Raw genomic sequence first — 15,618 nt, forward strand, 5'->3', positions numbered from 1 at the left:
TGTGAGTGTGTCCCCACAGCCTGCTCCCCTGGGACAAAAAGAAAAGCAGGCACTTTATAAGTCTTAAAGGTACAAGGGTTTAACAGGGGGAAAAAATCCAAGCACACCTAGCCCAGCAAGCTGGGAATCTTAAGGAACTTCAGGTGCCCTAACCCCCTGAGTGGCAACACAGCTCCAAAGCCCCTCACAGTGATAAGCAGCCTTCTGTTCATTACCTCTCACCTGCACTGCAGGCAAACCGACTGACCCCCCACCATTGCGGACCAGCCAGGGAGCAGCCCCACCCACAGCAACCACACAGAGTGTTCTCCCAACATGCAGCTAACTGGGCTAGACCCAGAGGTGGCCGCCAGCACAGAGCTGCCCTGCACAGACAGAGGAAGCCGGGGCAAAGTCTGGAAGGTATGAAGGGGTGTCATTTCTGCAGGAGAACACATGCCATGTGCCTGCGATCCCCAGCAGTGCACTAGGCCATCCTGAGGGCTGCCCTGCCCACAGCAACTCGGGATTAATCCAGCGACTGGTCCCTGTGTGTGGGTAACCAGCACAGGCAGCAGAGAAGAGTAAGTCAACCAGCAAGCAGGAAGAGACTTTGTTCTCCCAGCTGACACATGTGCCACTTGCCGGTGAACACTTCTACCACCATGAAAAGGTAGAAGAACCTGGTCCAGTCCAAAATCACTCAAACAATGCGAGAGAGGCCTGGCGATACAGATATAACCAATATTCCTCAAAAATAATTCAAAATAAAAGTCATAACCATGTTGATGGAGCTGCAGAGAAATGTGCAAGAGCTAAGGGATGAAGTCCGGAGGGAGCTAACAGAAATGAAACAATCAATCGAAGGACTTAAGAGCAGACTGGATGAGGTGCAAGAGATTGTTAATGAAATAGAAATCAGAGAACAGGAATACAGAGAAGCTGAGGCAGAGAGATAAAAGGATCTCTAGGAATGAAAAAATATATTAAGAGATCTGTGAGAACAATCCAAATGGAACAATATTCACATTATAGGGGTACCAGAAGAAGAGAGAGAAAAAGGGATAGAAAGTGTCTTTGAAGAAATAATTGCTGAAAACTTCCCCAAGCTGGGGAAGGAAATATTCTCTCAGACCATGAAGCCCACAGATCTCCCAACACAAGGGACCCAAGGAGGATAATACCAAGACATATAATAATTAAAATGGCAAAGATAAAAGACAAGGACAAGATATTAAAGGCACCAGAGAGAGAAAAAAGATCTCCTACAAAGGAAAACCCATCAGGCTATCATCAGACTTCTCAACAGAAACCTTACAGGCCAGAAGAGAATGGCATGATATATTTAATGCAATGAAACAGAAGGGCCTTGAACCAAGAATACTCTATCCAGCAAGATTATCATTGAAATTTGAAGGAGGGATTAAACAATTTCCAGATAAGCAAAAGTTTAGGGAATTTACCTCACAAAAACCACCTCTACAGGGTATTTTAAAGGGACTGATCTAGATGGAAGTACTCCTAAGGCTAAATAGATGTCACCAGAGAAAATAAAATCACAGCAAAGAAAGCAGATCAACCAAATACTAACTAAAGTCAAAAAATAAAATCAGGTATCCACAAAAGCAGTCAAGGGAAACACAAAAGAGTAAAGAATAAAACACCTAACATATAATGATTGGAGGACGAAGAATAAGAAGGGAGAGAAATAAAGAATCATCAGACTGTGTTTATAATAGGGTAATAAGTGAGTAAAAGTTAGGTGCTTTGATAGTAAAGAAGCTACTCCTGAACCTTTGGTAACCACGAATCTAAACCTGCAATGGCAGTAAGTACACATCTATCGATAATCACCCTAAATATAAACAGACTGAATGCACCAATCAAAAGACACAGAGTAATAGAATGGATAAAAAAGCAAGACCCATCTATATGCTGCTTGCAAGAGACTCACCTCAAACCCAAAGACATGCACAGACTAAAAGTGAAGGGATGGAAAAAGATATTACATGCAAACACTAGGGAAAAAAGCAGGTACTGCAGTACTTGTATCAAACGAAATAGACTTCAAAACAAAGAAAGTAACAAGAGATAAAATAGGACATTACATAATGATAAAGGGGGCAATCCAACAAGAGGACATAACCATTATAAATATCTATGCACCCAATACAGGAGCACCCGCATATGTGAAACAAGTACAGGATTAAAGGAGGAAAAGAATGCAATGCATTCAATACACCACTCACTCTAAAGGACAGCTCAACCAGACAGAAGATAAGTAAGGACACAGAGGCACTGAACAACACACTAGAACACATGAACCTAACAGACATTTAGAGAACTCTACACCCAAAAGTGGCAGGATACACGTTCTTCTCAACTGCACATGGAACATTTTTCAGAATAGACCACTATGAGGCCACAAAAAAGAGCCTCAGTAAATTAAAAAAGATTGAAATTCTACCAACCAACTTCTCAGATCACAAGGGTATAAAACTAGAAATAAATTGTACAAAGAAAACAAAAAGGCTCACAAAGACATGGAGGCTTAACAACATGCTCCTATATAATCAATGGATCAATGACCAAATTAAAACAGATGAAGCAATATATGGAGACAAATGACAACAACAGCACAATGCCCCAACTTCTGTGGGATGCAGTGAAGGCAGCTCTAAGAGGAAAGTATATAGCAATCCACTCCTATTTAGAGAAGGCAGAACAATCCCAAATCAATAGTATAATGTCACAATTACTGAAACTGGAAAAAAGAACAAATAAGGCCTAAAGTCAGCAGAAAGAGGGACATAATAAAGATCAGAGAAGAAATAAATAAAATTAAGAAGAATTAAACAATAGAAAAAAATCAATGAAACCAAGAGCTGGTTCTTTGAGAAAATAAACAAAATACATAACCCCTAGCCAGACTTTTTTTTTTGCTCTTTAAATAGAGAATTTATTACATCCATAGGCGATAAAATCCCAGAGCTACTGTTAGGCATGTAAACACAGACCCTGCTAAATATTTAATATTGTCAAGCTTGTGTGACTCGAGCATAGTTTTAAGGCCAGCGACCTCCGTGTCTTATCTTCCTGTCTGGGTGACGCCACGATCTTGCTGGGCATGAAATGCCACCATTTCTTTCTTTATTTCCAGCAGCTTCCTTTCATTCAATGAATACAATTTCACTCTGCTCTTTTCTAGATTGAAGTCTAATTTGTTATCAGTTCGGACTTTGATCATTTCATCCATTACTTGTTGTTTTACCTGATGTAGTTCAAGTTTCATTTTCTTATTTTCTGCTCTAAGGGCTGAAAATTCACTCCTCTCCAAAATAATCATATCTTTTTTCACATTAGCAATCTGAGACATTATTTGCTGAAGAGTGATCTCCTGCTGTGTCTTGGTGACCATGTCTTTGTAGACGATGTCCATGTTGGCCTCTACGGTCTTGACCAACACAGATACAATGATTTCTGCTTGTTGAGTAGTAAACCCATTTTCTTTGAGTAAACACACCAAGGCATGAGTGCCAAAGTAGAGCTTCCTACTCCCAGAAGAGGTGAAATCTCTTGCTTTGTACTCCAGCTGCAGGCTCCCAGCAGAGGGGCTTATCTCTCTCCTTGAGGAAGCGAGGGCGGCCACCCGGCCGCGGCTCGGGCGGGAGACGCCGGTGGCACAGGCGATGCCCAGGACCAGCCCCGGCGGGCAGCTCCATGTGCCACCGCGCCGGGCCAGGGCAGCAGAGCCCTAGCCAGACTTTTTAAGAGCAAAAGAGAATCTACACACAGAAACAGAATCAGAAATGGGAAAGGAAAAATCACTATGGATGCCACAGAAATACAAAGAATTATTAGAGAATATTATGAAAATCTATATCCTAACAAGCTGGATAACTAGAAGAAATGGACAACTTTCTAGAAAAATACAACCTTCCAAGACTGACCAAGGAAGAAACAGAAAATCTAAATAGGCTAATTACCAGCAAAGAAATTGAATCGGTAATCAAAAAACTACCCAAGAATGAAATCCCTGGGCCAGATGGATACACTGCTGAATTTTATCAGACATATAGAGAAGACATAATACCCACTCTCCTTAAAGTTTTCCAAAAAATAGAAGAGGAGGGAATACTCCCAAACTCATTCTATGAGGCCAGCATCACTCTAATACCAAAACCAGACAAAGTCCCCACAAAAAAAGAAAACTACCAACCAATATCCCTGATGAATATAGATGCAGAAATACGCAACAAAATATTAGCAAACTGAAGTCAAAAATACATCAAGAGGATCATACACCATGATCAGGTAGGTTTCATCTAAGGATGCAAGGATGGTACAGCATTCAAAAATCTATGAACATCATCCACCACATCAACAAAAAGGACAAAAACCACATGATCATCTCCATAGATGCTGAAAAACGATTTGACAAAATTCAAGATCCATTCATGATAAAAACTCTCAACAGAATGGATATAGAGGGCATGTATCTTAACATAATAAAGACCATATATGACAAACCCACAGCCAACATCATACTTAACAATGAGAAGGTGAAAGCTTTACACCTAAGATCGGGAACAAGGCAGGGATGCCTAGTCTCCCCACTTATATTCAACGTAGTGCTGGGGATCCTAGCCACGGCAATCAGACAAAACAGAAATAAAAGGCATCCAGATTGGTAATGAAGAAATCAAACTCACTATTTGCAGATGACATGATATTATACATAAAAAAACCTAAAAATCCACTCCTAAACTACTAGAACTAATATCTGAATTCAGCAAATTTGCAGGATACAAAATTAATACACAGAAAGCTGTTGCATTCCTATACACTAACGATGAAGTAGCAGAAAGGGAAATCAGGAAAACAATTCCATTCACAATTGCATCGAAAATAATAAAATACCACAGAATAAACCTAACCAAGGGAGTGAAAGACCTATACCCTGAAAATTACAAGACACTATTAAGAGAAATTAATGAGGACACTAATAAATGGAAATTCATCCCATGCTCTTGGCTGGGAAGAATTAATATTGTCAAAATGGCCATCCTGCCTAAAGCAATCTACAGATTCAATGCAATCCCTATCAAAGTACCTACAGCATTCTTCAACAAACTGGAACAAATAGTTCTAAAATTCATATGGGACCACCAAAGACTCCGAATAACCAAAGCAGTACTGAGAAGGAAGAATAAAGTGGGAGGGATCTCACTCCCTGACTTCAAACTCTACTACAAAGCGACAGTAATCAAGACTATTTGGTACTGGCACAAGAACAGACCCACAGACCAGTGGAACAGAATAGGGAGTCCAGATATTAACCCAAACATGTATGGTTAATTAATATATGATAAAGGAGCTATGGATATACAATGGGGATATGACAGCCTCTTCAACAGCTGGTGTTTGCAAAACTGTAAGAGAATGAAACTGGATCATTGTCAACCCCATACACAAAAGTAAACTTGAAATAGATCAAATATCTGAATATAAGTCATGAAACCATAAAGCTCTTAGAAAAAAACATAGGCAAAAATCTCTTGGATATAAACATGAGCAAGTTCTCAAGAACATATCTCCTTGGGCAAGGGAAACAAAAGCAAAAATGAGCAAGTGGGACTGTATCAAGTTGAAAAGCTTCTGAACAGCAAAGGACACCATCAATAGAACAAAAAGGCATCCTACAGTATGGGAGAATAAATGACATATCCAATAAAGGGTTGATATCCAAAATATATAAAGAGCTCACACACCTCAACAAACCAAAAGCAAATAATCCAAGTAAAGAATGGGTAGATGATCTGAACAGACACTTCTCCAAAGAAGAAATTCAGGTGGCCAAGAGGCATATGAAAAGATGCTGCACATTGCTCATCATCAGAGAAATGCAAATTAAAACCACAATGAGATATCACCTCACACCAGTAAGGATGGCCACCATCCAAAAGACAAACAACAACAAATGTTGGCAAGGATGTGGAGAAAGGGTTACCCTCCTACACTGCTGGTGGAAATGTGAATAAGTTCAACCATTTTGGAAAGCAGTATGGAGGTTCCTCAAAAAACTAAAAATAGAAATACCATTTGACCCAGAAATTCCACTCCTCAGAATTTACCCTAAGAATGAAGCAGCCCAGTTTGAAAAAGACAGTATGCACCCCTATGTTTATTGTAGCACTATTCACAATAGCCAAGAAATGGAAGCAATCTAAGCGTCCATCAGTAGATGAATGGATTAAGAAGAAGTGGTACATATACACAATGGAATATTATTCAGCCATAAGAAAGAAACAAATCCTACCATTTGCAACAACATGGAAGGAACTAGAGGGTATTATGCTCAGTGAAATAAGCCAGGTGGAGAAAGACAAATATCAGGTGATTTCACTCATCTGTGGAGTATAAGAACATTGCAAAAACTGAAGGAACAAAACAGCAGCAGACTCACAGAACTCAAGAATGGACTAACAGTTACCAAAGTGAAAGGCATTGGGGAGGATGGGTGGAAAGGGAGGGATAAGGGGGGAAAAAGGTCATTACGATTAGCACATATAATGTAGCGGTGGGGGACACAGGGAAGGCAGTATAACACAGAGAAGACGTAGTGATTCTATAGCATCTAACTACACTGTTGGACAGTGACTGTAATGGGGTATGTGGGGGGGACTTGGTAATGGGGGGAGTCTAGTAACCATAATGTTGCTCATGTAATTGTACATTAATGTTACCAAAATTTAAAAAGTACCTACTATTTCCTCCTTTTCATTCAGTTTCTTTCTTCACTTTTTTTTCTTGATTTCAATACTAATATGATTATTGTGGAAAATTTTCAAACCTATATAAAAATAGAGAAAATATAGTAATGAATCCTCATCCAGCATCAACAATTATCAACACTCATTCAGCAGAGTTCCACCTGATCCTTTTTAAGGAAATCATAGATAATCATTTTCATGCAAATCATTTCAGAATGTATAAAAGAATATGTAAGTAACCTCAGTACCATCATCACCACTACAACCACTCATAATAATTTAATATCACGTGGTTTGTCAATGTTCAAAGGTCTCAACTGTCTGTTTTATTTTACTATTGTTAAAATTGGGATTTAAACATTCCATTTAGTTGCTATATCTTTTCTACCTTTTTCTCTTTTCTCCTTATAATTTATTTATTGAAAATTTTTTTAAGATTCTGGAGTTTCCCATTTGCAACCCTGTCATGTCATTTAACAAGCCTTGCATCCCTTTTTCCCATAAAAGAACAGTTATGTCTGGTTACTTGATTAGATTCAGGTAAGTTTTTATTTTTATTTTTGACCAGACTATTTCGTAGGTAGTGTGTACTTCTTAATTGCATCATATCAGAAGACACACAATGCTAGGTGTCTTTTTTATTAAGATTTATCACTGGTTTTTATGCCATCAGCTTATCAACTAGAAAGTTCTCTCAGGTTTTCACATGCTGATTTTATCAGCCATTAAAATTATTGCCTAATCATCACTCATTATGGGTAGTAAAATAGTGATTTTCTACATCTGTCGTTTCTTCTGCATTTGTCTAAAAAGAACTTTCCCATATCAATGGTTTAATTACCCTTATGTACAATTCATACAGGAAAGACAAGATACATACTTGAATCTTTGTCTTTACTAGTTTTCAGATGAGGGGGTTTAGTTTCCTCCTGATGTTACCAAGAAAGTGAAAGGGATTAAAATAAAATTCTTTATAAAGTGATTTTGCCTCCGCAGTGCTAAAAATAGCCCAACTGTAAATATAGTTTAATAATTTTTGCTGTTTGATTTTTTAAGGTATCATTGATAAACACTCTTATGAAGGTATAACATAAAAAAATGTGGTTACTACATTCACCCATATTATCGATCCCTGTGCCCATACCCCACTGCAGTCACTGTCCATCAGTGCAGTAAGATGCCACAGAGTCACTACTTGTCCTCTCTGTGCTACACTGTCTTCCCCATGATCCCCCACGCCATGTGTACTAATCATAATGCCCCTTAATCCCCTTCTCCCTACGTCCCACCCCTCCCCTTTGGTAACCACTAGTCCCTTCTTGGAGTCTGTGAGTCTGATGTTGTTTTGTGCCTTCAGTTTTCTTTCACTGTTATACTCCACAAAACGAGGGAAATCATTTGGTATTTGTCTTTCTCTGCTTGACTTATTTTGCTGAGCATAATACCCACTAGCTCCATCGATGTTGTTGCAAATCGTAGGGTTTGTTTCCTTCTTATGGATAAACAGTATTCCATTGGGTATATGCACGACATCTTCTTTATCCATTCATTTACTGATGGACACTTAGGTTGCTTCCAAATCTTGCCTATTGTAAATAGTGCTGCAGTAAAGCTAGGGGGCATATGTTGTTTTGAGTCTGAGAATTTCTTTTCCTTGGGTAAATTCCCATGAGTGAGATTCCTGGGTCAATTGGTATTTCTATAGTTTTTTGGAGGAACCTCCATATTGATTTCCACATGGTTGGACTAATTTTCATTCCCACCAGCAGTTTAGGAGGGTTCCCCTATCTCTGCATCCTCGCCAGCATTTGTTGTTCCTAGTATTTTCTATGTTGGCTATGCTAACTGGCGTGAGGTGATATCTCATTGTGGTCTTAATTTTCATTTTCCTGATAATTAGTGATGTGGAGCATCATTTCATGTGCCTGTTGGCCATCTGAATTTCTTCTTTGGACAAGTATCTGTTCCTATCCTCTGCCCATTTTTATTAGGTTATTTTCTTTTTGGGTGTTGAGGCATTTGAGTTCTTTATATATTTTGGATGTTAACTCCTTGTTGGATATGTTGTTTGCAGATATATTATCCCATACTAAAGCAGCTCATTTGTTCTGCTGATGGTGTCCTTTGCTGTACAGAAGCTTATTAGCTTGATGTAGTCCCTTTTGTTCGTTTTTGCTTTTGTTTCCCTTGCCCAAGGAGGTGCATTTATGAAAAAGTTGCTCATGTTTATGTTGAAGAGATTTGTGCCTATATTTTCTTCTAAGAGTTTTATGGTTTCATGACTTACATTCAAGTGTTTGATCCATTTTGAGTTTACTTTTGTGTATGGGGTTAGACAATTCAGTTTCATTCTCTTGCATATAGCTGTCCATTTTAGCCAACACCAGTTGTTGAAGAGGCTCTCATTTCTCCATAGTATATCTATGGCTCCTTTATGCTTGGGTTTATATCTGGGATCTCTATTCTGTCCTATTGATCTATGGATTGGTTTGTGTGCCAGTCCAAATTGTCTTGATTACTGTGGCTTCATAGTAGAGCTTTAAGTTGGGTAACGTAATCCCCCTGCTTTCTTTATTCTTCCTTCTCAGGATTGCTTGACCATTCGAGGTCTTTTGTGGTTCCATATGAATTTGAGACCTATTTGCTCTAGTTCGTTGAAGAATGCTGTTGGTATTTTGATAGGGATTGCATTGAATCTGTAGATTGCTTTTAGCAGGATGGCCATTTTAACAATATTTCTTCCTTTCCATGAGCACGGGATGTATTTCCTTTTATTGGTATCTTCTTTAATTTCTCTCATGAGTGTCCTGTAGTTTGCAGGTATAGGTCTTTCACTTCCTTTGTTAGGTTTATTCTTAGGTGTTTTATTCTTTCTGATGCAGTTGTAAATGGGATTGTTTTGTTTTCCTTATTCTCCTTTCTGATAGCTCATTGTTAGTGTATAGGAGTATCACAGATTTCTGTGTATTAACTTTGTTTTGTGCAACTTTGCTGAGTTCAGATTTTAGATCTAGTAATTTTGAAGTGGATTCTCTAGGGTTTTTTATGTATAATATCATGTCATCCTCAAACAGTGACAGTTTAACTTCTTCTTTACCAATCTGGATGCCTTTTATTTCTTTGTGTTGTCTGATTGCTGTTGATAGGACCTCCAGAACTATGTTGAATAAAAGAAGGGAGAATGGGCATCCTTGTCTTGTTCCTGATCTTAAAGGAAAAGCTTTCAGCTTCTCACTTTTAAGTATGATGTTGGCTGTGGATTTGTCATATATACCCTTTATTATGTTGTGCTACTTGCCCTCTATACCCTTTTTGTTGAAAGTTTTTATCATGAATGGATGTTGAATTTGTCAAATGCTTTTTTGGCATCTGTGGAGATGATCATGTGCTTTTTGTCTTTTTTGTTGATGTGGTGGATGATGTTTATGGATTTATGAATGTTGTACCGTCCTTGCTTCCCTGGGATGAATCCCATTTGATTATGCTGGATGATCTTTTTGATGTATTTTTTAATTCGATTTGCTAATATTTTGTTGAGTATTTTTGCAATGATGTTCATCAGGGATACTGGTCTGTAATTTTCTTTTTTTGTGGTGTCATTGTCTGGTTTTGGTATTAGAGTGATGGTGGCCTCATAGAATAAGTTTAGAAGTATTCCTTCCTCTTCTACTTTTTGGAAAACTTTGAAGATGGTGGGTATTAAGTCTTCACTAAGTGTTTGATAAAAATCAATCGTGAAGTCATCTGGTCCAGGGGTTTTGTTCTTAGGTAGGTTTTTGATAGTAGTTGAATTTCATTGCTGGTAATTGATCAGTTCAGATTTCTATTTCTTCCTGGATCAGCCTTGGAAGGTTGTATTTTTCTAGAAAGTTGTCTGTTTCTTCTAGGTTGTCCAGTTTGTTAACATATAATTTTTCATAGTATTCTTTAATAATTCTTTGTATTTCTGTGGTGTCAATAGTGATTTTTTCCTTTCTCATTTCTGATTCTGTTTATGTATTTAGACTCTTTTTTTCTTGCTAAGTCTGGCTAGGGGTTTATCTCTTTTGTTTATTTTATCAAGAACCAGCTCCTGCTTTCATTGATTCTTTCTATTGTTTTATTCTTCTCAGTTTTATTTATTTCTTCTCTAATCTTTATTATGTCCCTCCTATTGACTTTGGGCTTCATTTTTTCTTCTTTTTCTAGTTTTGTTCATTGTGAGTTTGGTTGGTTCGTATGGCATTGTTCTTCTTCCCTGAGATAGGCCTGTATTGCAGTATACTTCCCTCTTAAAATGGCCTTCACTGCGTCCCACTGATACTGCAATGTTGAATTACTGTTGCATTTGTCTCCATATATTGCTTGATCTCTGTTTTTATTTGGTCATTGATCCATTGATTATTTAGAAGCATGTTGTTAAATCTCCATGTGTTTGTGGGCTTTTTGTTTTCTTTGCGTAATTTAATTCTAGTTTCTTACGTTTGTTGTCTGAGAAGCTGGTTGGTACAATTTCAATCTTTTTGAATTTAGTGAGTCTCTTTTTGTGGCCTACTATATGACCTATTCTGGAGAATGTTCCATGTGCACTTGAGAAGAATGTGTATCCTGCTGCTTTTGGTGGAGTGTTCTGTAGATATCCACTAGGTCCATCTGTTCTAATGTGTTGTTCAGTGCCTTTGTGTTCTTACTTATTTTCTGTCTGGTTGATGTGTCCTTTGGAGTGTGTGCTGTGTTGAAGTCTCCTAAAATGAATGCTTTGCATTGCATTCTATTTCCCCCTTTAGTATTTGTTTCACATATGTAGGTGATCCTATGTTGGGTGATATTTATAATGGTTATATCCTCTTGTTGGACTGACTCCTTTATCATTATGCAATGTCCTTCTTTGTCTCTTGTTACTTTCCTTGTTTTGAAGTCTGTTCTGTGTGAGAACAAGTACTGCAACTTCTCCTTTTTCTCCCTGTATTATCTTCCATCCCTTCACCTTTATTGTGTGTATGTCTTTGGGTTTAAAGTGAGTCTCCTATAGGCAGCATATTGATGGGTCTTTTTTTTATCCACTCCGTGACTCTGTGTCTTTTGATTGGTGCTTTCAGACCATTTACATTTAGGGTGATTATTGATAGGTTTGTACTTGTTGCCATTGTAGACTTTAGATTCATGGTTACTAAAGGTTCAAGGGTAACTTACTTACTATCTAACAGTCTAATATAACTCAGTATGCTATTACAAAATCAATCTAAATGGGTTTTTTTCCTCCTCTTTCTTCCTCCTTCATCTTTTGTATATTTGGTATCATATTCTGTATTCTTTTTCTATCCCTTGACTGAGTTTGGGGGTAGTTGATTTGAGTTTGCATCTGCTTAGTGATTAATCATTCTACTTTTTTTTACTGTGGTTTTATTTCCTCTGGTTACAGGTATTTATTTTTAGGAACACTTCCATCTATAGCAGTCCCTCCAAAATACATGTAGAAGCAGTTTGTGGGAGGTAAATTCTCTCAGCTATTGCTTTTCTGCAAATGGTTTAATCCCTGCTTCAAATTTAAATGATAACCTTGCTAGGTTGTGTATTCTTGGTTGGAGGCCGTTCTGCTTCATTGCATTAAATATATCCTCCCACTCCCTTCTGGCCTATAAGGTTTCTGCTGAGAAGTCTGATGATAGCCTGATGGGTTTCCTTTGTATGTGATCTTTTTCCTCTCTCTGGCTGTTTTTAAAAGTCTGTCCTTATCCTTGATCTTTGTCATTTTAATTATTATATGTCTTGGTGTTGTCTTCCTTGTGTTCGTTTTGTTGGGAGATTGTGCACTTTCATATCCTGAGAGTCTATCTCCTTCCCCAGATTGGGGAAGTTTTCAGCAATTACCTCCTCAAAGACACTTGCTATCTTTTTTTTCTCTCTCTTCTTCTTCTGGTACTCCTATAATGCGAATATTGTTCCATTTGGATTGGTCACACAGTTCTCTCAATATTCTTTAATTCCGAGAGATCCTTTTTTTATTTGTGCCTCAGCTTCTTTGTATTCCTCTTCTCTAATTCCTATTCCATTTACTGCCTCCTTTACTACACCTAATCTGCTTTTAAATCCCTCCATTGTATGTTTCATCAGATACTGTATTCTTTAACAATTGAATCTCATTCCCAAATTCAATTTTGTCCACCTGTCCTTTCTCATGAGCAGCAAGCTCCTTGCCCCTTTAACAGCCTTCTTGCTGTTAGGAAGTCTCTCAGACTGCCCACCTTTCTTTTGTACCCGAGCAGCCGGATGTGGATCCCTGCTTTCTACAAGCGGCTAGAATCTCAGTCTCTCCAGGTATTCTGCCTGTATTAGCTTTCCAACCCTGCTAATCTCCAGAGCACCAAGCAGTGTAGGTTTGTGCTCCCAAAACAGATCACCAGGCCTGGGTGTTCAGCAGTCCTAGGCCTCCACCTGCCTCCCTGCTCCATTTCTCTTCCTCCCACCAGTGAGCTGGGGTGGGGGAAGGGCTTGGGTCACCAGATCATGGCTTTGGTATTTTACCCTGTTCTGTGAAGTATGTTCTTTTCTCCAGGTGTATGAAGTCTGGCGCAGCCTTCTCTCCTATTGCTTTTTCAGGATTAGTTGTATTAACTATATTTTCATATTATATGTGGTTTTGGGAAGAGGCCTCTGTCTCACCTCTCACGCTAGCATCTTTTTTGCTGATTGATTTTTATTGTTTGACTTTCAAAGAGACCATTGGACAAGATCTTATAAAATAAGTTGAATAATTAGGGAGGTACATCATTCTTGTGTGTGTGTGTGTGTGTGTGTGTGTGTAGACATACATGTATACATGTCTGTATACATGTACATATATTTAAAATATATGTCAAACTTTTACCTTTAAGAATTTACTAATCAATACTGTTGATTCCTGTACATTCTTATAGATTTTGAGTGTATTTTGGATAAAAGAAAAAAACCTCTTCCTTATGGAAGCCATTTTAGAACTTCAGGAATACTGTCAGAAGTGCACAGGGAATCAAATACACAAATAGTTGGATCAAGTCTGCCACCAGGAGCTGAAAGGTAACCTATTTCTTAGTTTCAGATTTTGTTAATTGAACATTAAGATTTATTAACATTAATAATTAAATGAACTCAGGTAGTTATTGAGGATTGTAGTAGAATCTGCTCATGTATCTCAGGCATTCTGCCTCTGTACCTTCCTTTTCCTATTCCTTCTGCCTTAATATCTGTCCTTTGCTGTCCAAAGCCTAGTGATGGAACTAAATTAGTGCTAACCTTGTAATTGTGCTCAGTGGAAGTAAATAATATCTTCTTTGAAGCTCCCATCTCTCTCTATTTATTTGATAGCACTTAGCCACTTCTTACACTGCATTAAGATACTGTGTGTCATATTATGTTCTCTGTTAGACTATAAGCTATGTCTCTTTATCTCTTTATCCTTCACAGCGCCTTACATATGGTGGGTGCATAATAAATATATATTGGACAAAGAAACAAATGGATGAAAGTATGGAGATACTTACTATAATTTGGTGTAAATTCCAATGAATAGATTTACTTGTCAGATATTACTAATATAAATAGAAAAATAACTTGATATATTTATTTATATTCATTAGGCTTTTGTTAGTTTATAAAGATACAATCTTATTCCTGAAAGGCTTGTGATTATTCAGTTTCTCATTTTGATTTCAGAAGTAAGTATTTTTAAAAATCTTCTATAGGATTGCTTTGGAATTTTTGGATTCAAAAGCTTTCTGTAGAAACATCCCTCACTTAAAAGGAAAATCTGCTACAAAAAAACGACATTTGGAAATTTTGGGCTATCGTGTAATTCAGGTATGAAGTATTCATGTAATTAAGCTTCTAAAAAACCCAGAGTCACTATTCATACATGTGTTTCCTTTTAATATGAAAGTTCTAGAATTATGTTTTTAAATATTAAAAGTTACATTAAAATATCTCTGAAACAGAATAGGTCTCCATTTTTTTAAGAATAATAAATAAAAATAATTGTCTCTAGAAGATCTGTTGATTTTTACGTTTACTTTACGAGAGAGAGGCACTGTGGAGATGGATAGAATTATAAGAGATAAAGGGTAGTATATGAATATAGGAAAGGTATGTAGGGGAAAAAAATGTCCATTGTTGGTATTATAGGAACAGGAGGATGACAGGGGCTGCGAGGCAGAAACAGGTCTTGTGGACTTCGGCCGGAAGAAGGGCCCACCTGGCTTCCAAAAATGGTCCAGAGGCTGTGCTCATGGAAACCAATTTCACAAGGCTCCTCCCGCTCATGTCAGTACCTAAGTCTTCATGATGTTGTTGCTTTAAAACCTCCATTCAACTACATTGCTTGTTTTACAGATTCCTCATTTTGAATGGAACTCTATGGCACTGTCAACAAAGGGTGCTCGGATTGACTACCTGAGAGACCGTGTGTTTGGAGAAAGCAAATCATGATTTTAGTTTTTATTTAAAATTAGCTATCATGGTGTGGCACATACGAACTTAATTTTAAGTGGCCTGACTCAATTAAAAAATAATAGCATAGAACTGACTCATTTTAAGGTCAATTACATACCTATTAAAATAAACAGACATTTTATAATGGAATACTTTGTCTAGTATCTCGTTGGGAAATTGTTTAAAATTCTTAACAGAAAAGATGTGTGGCTTTTAAGAAACTGCAGTTTATTCTTTAAGTCCATACTATGTGCCAGGAATTGTTTTAGATGCTTGGGGACACAGCAGTGTCTATAACATATCTGCCATGGGTGTTAGTCAAAATAAATGAATAAAGTATATTTTACTTTAGATGATATTAAATGCTATGGAGACAAATTCAGAATGGGGGATAGGATATATTGTGGTTTTGAAGACTGTGATT

General features: G+C 37.6%; 2 protein-coding genes across 7 annotated transcripts in view; one reads left to right on the top strand and one right to left on the bottom strand.

The window, feature by feature from the left end:
- Positions 1-15,344, top strand: part of FASTKD1 (FAST kinase domains 1) — a 62,136-nt gene extending 46,792 nt beyond the window's left edge. For 5 of the 6 annotated variants that reach the window (XM_036888069.2, XM_057503937.1, XM_057503935.1 and 2 more), the window contains 3 exons: positions 13,649-13,787; positions 14,453-14,567; positions 15,096-15,344. In XM_036888069.2, the coding sequence (XP_036743964.2) occupies positions 13,649-13,787; positions 14,453-14,567; positions 15,096-15,191 (350 nt within the window). In that variant the 3' untranslated portion in view covers positions 15,192-15,344. Of the gene's footprint in view, positions 1-13,648; positions 13,788-14,423; positions 14,568-15,095 lie in introns of those variants that run through there. The other variant, XM_057503936.1, reaches the window with a different exon arrangement.
- On the bottom strand, positions 2,911-7,006 carry LOC118913821 (mitochondrial calcium uniporter regulator 1-like). The gene is given in 2 exon segments (XM_036888104.2): positions 2,911-3,733; positions 7,001-7,006. Coding segments are annotated over 2 exon segments (798 nt in total). The 3' UTR covers positions 2,911-2,941.
- Positions 15,345-15,618: the final 274 nt, after the last annotated feature.

Source organism: Manis pentadactyla, chromosome 6 (genome assembly GCF_030020395.1).
Source record: "Manis pentadactyla isolate mManPen7 chromosome 6, mManPen7.hap1, whole genome shotgun sequence".
Classification (NCBI taxonomy): domain Eukaryota; kingdom Metazoa; phylum Chordata; class Mammalia; order Pholidota; family Manidae; genus Manis; species Manis pentadactyla.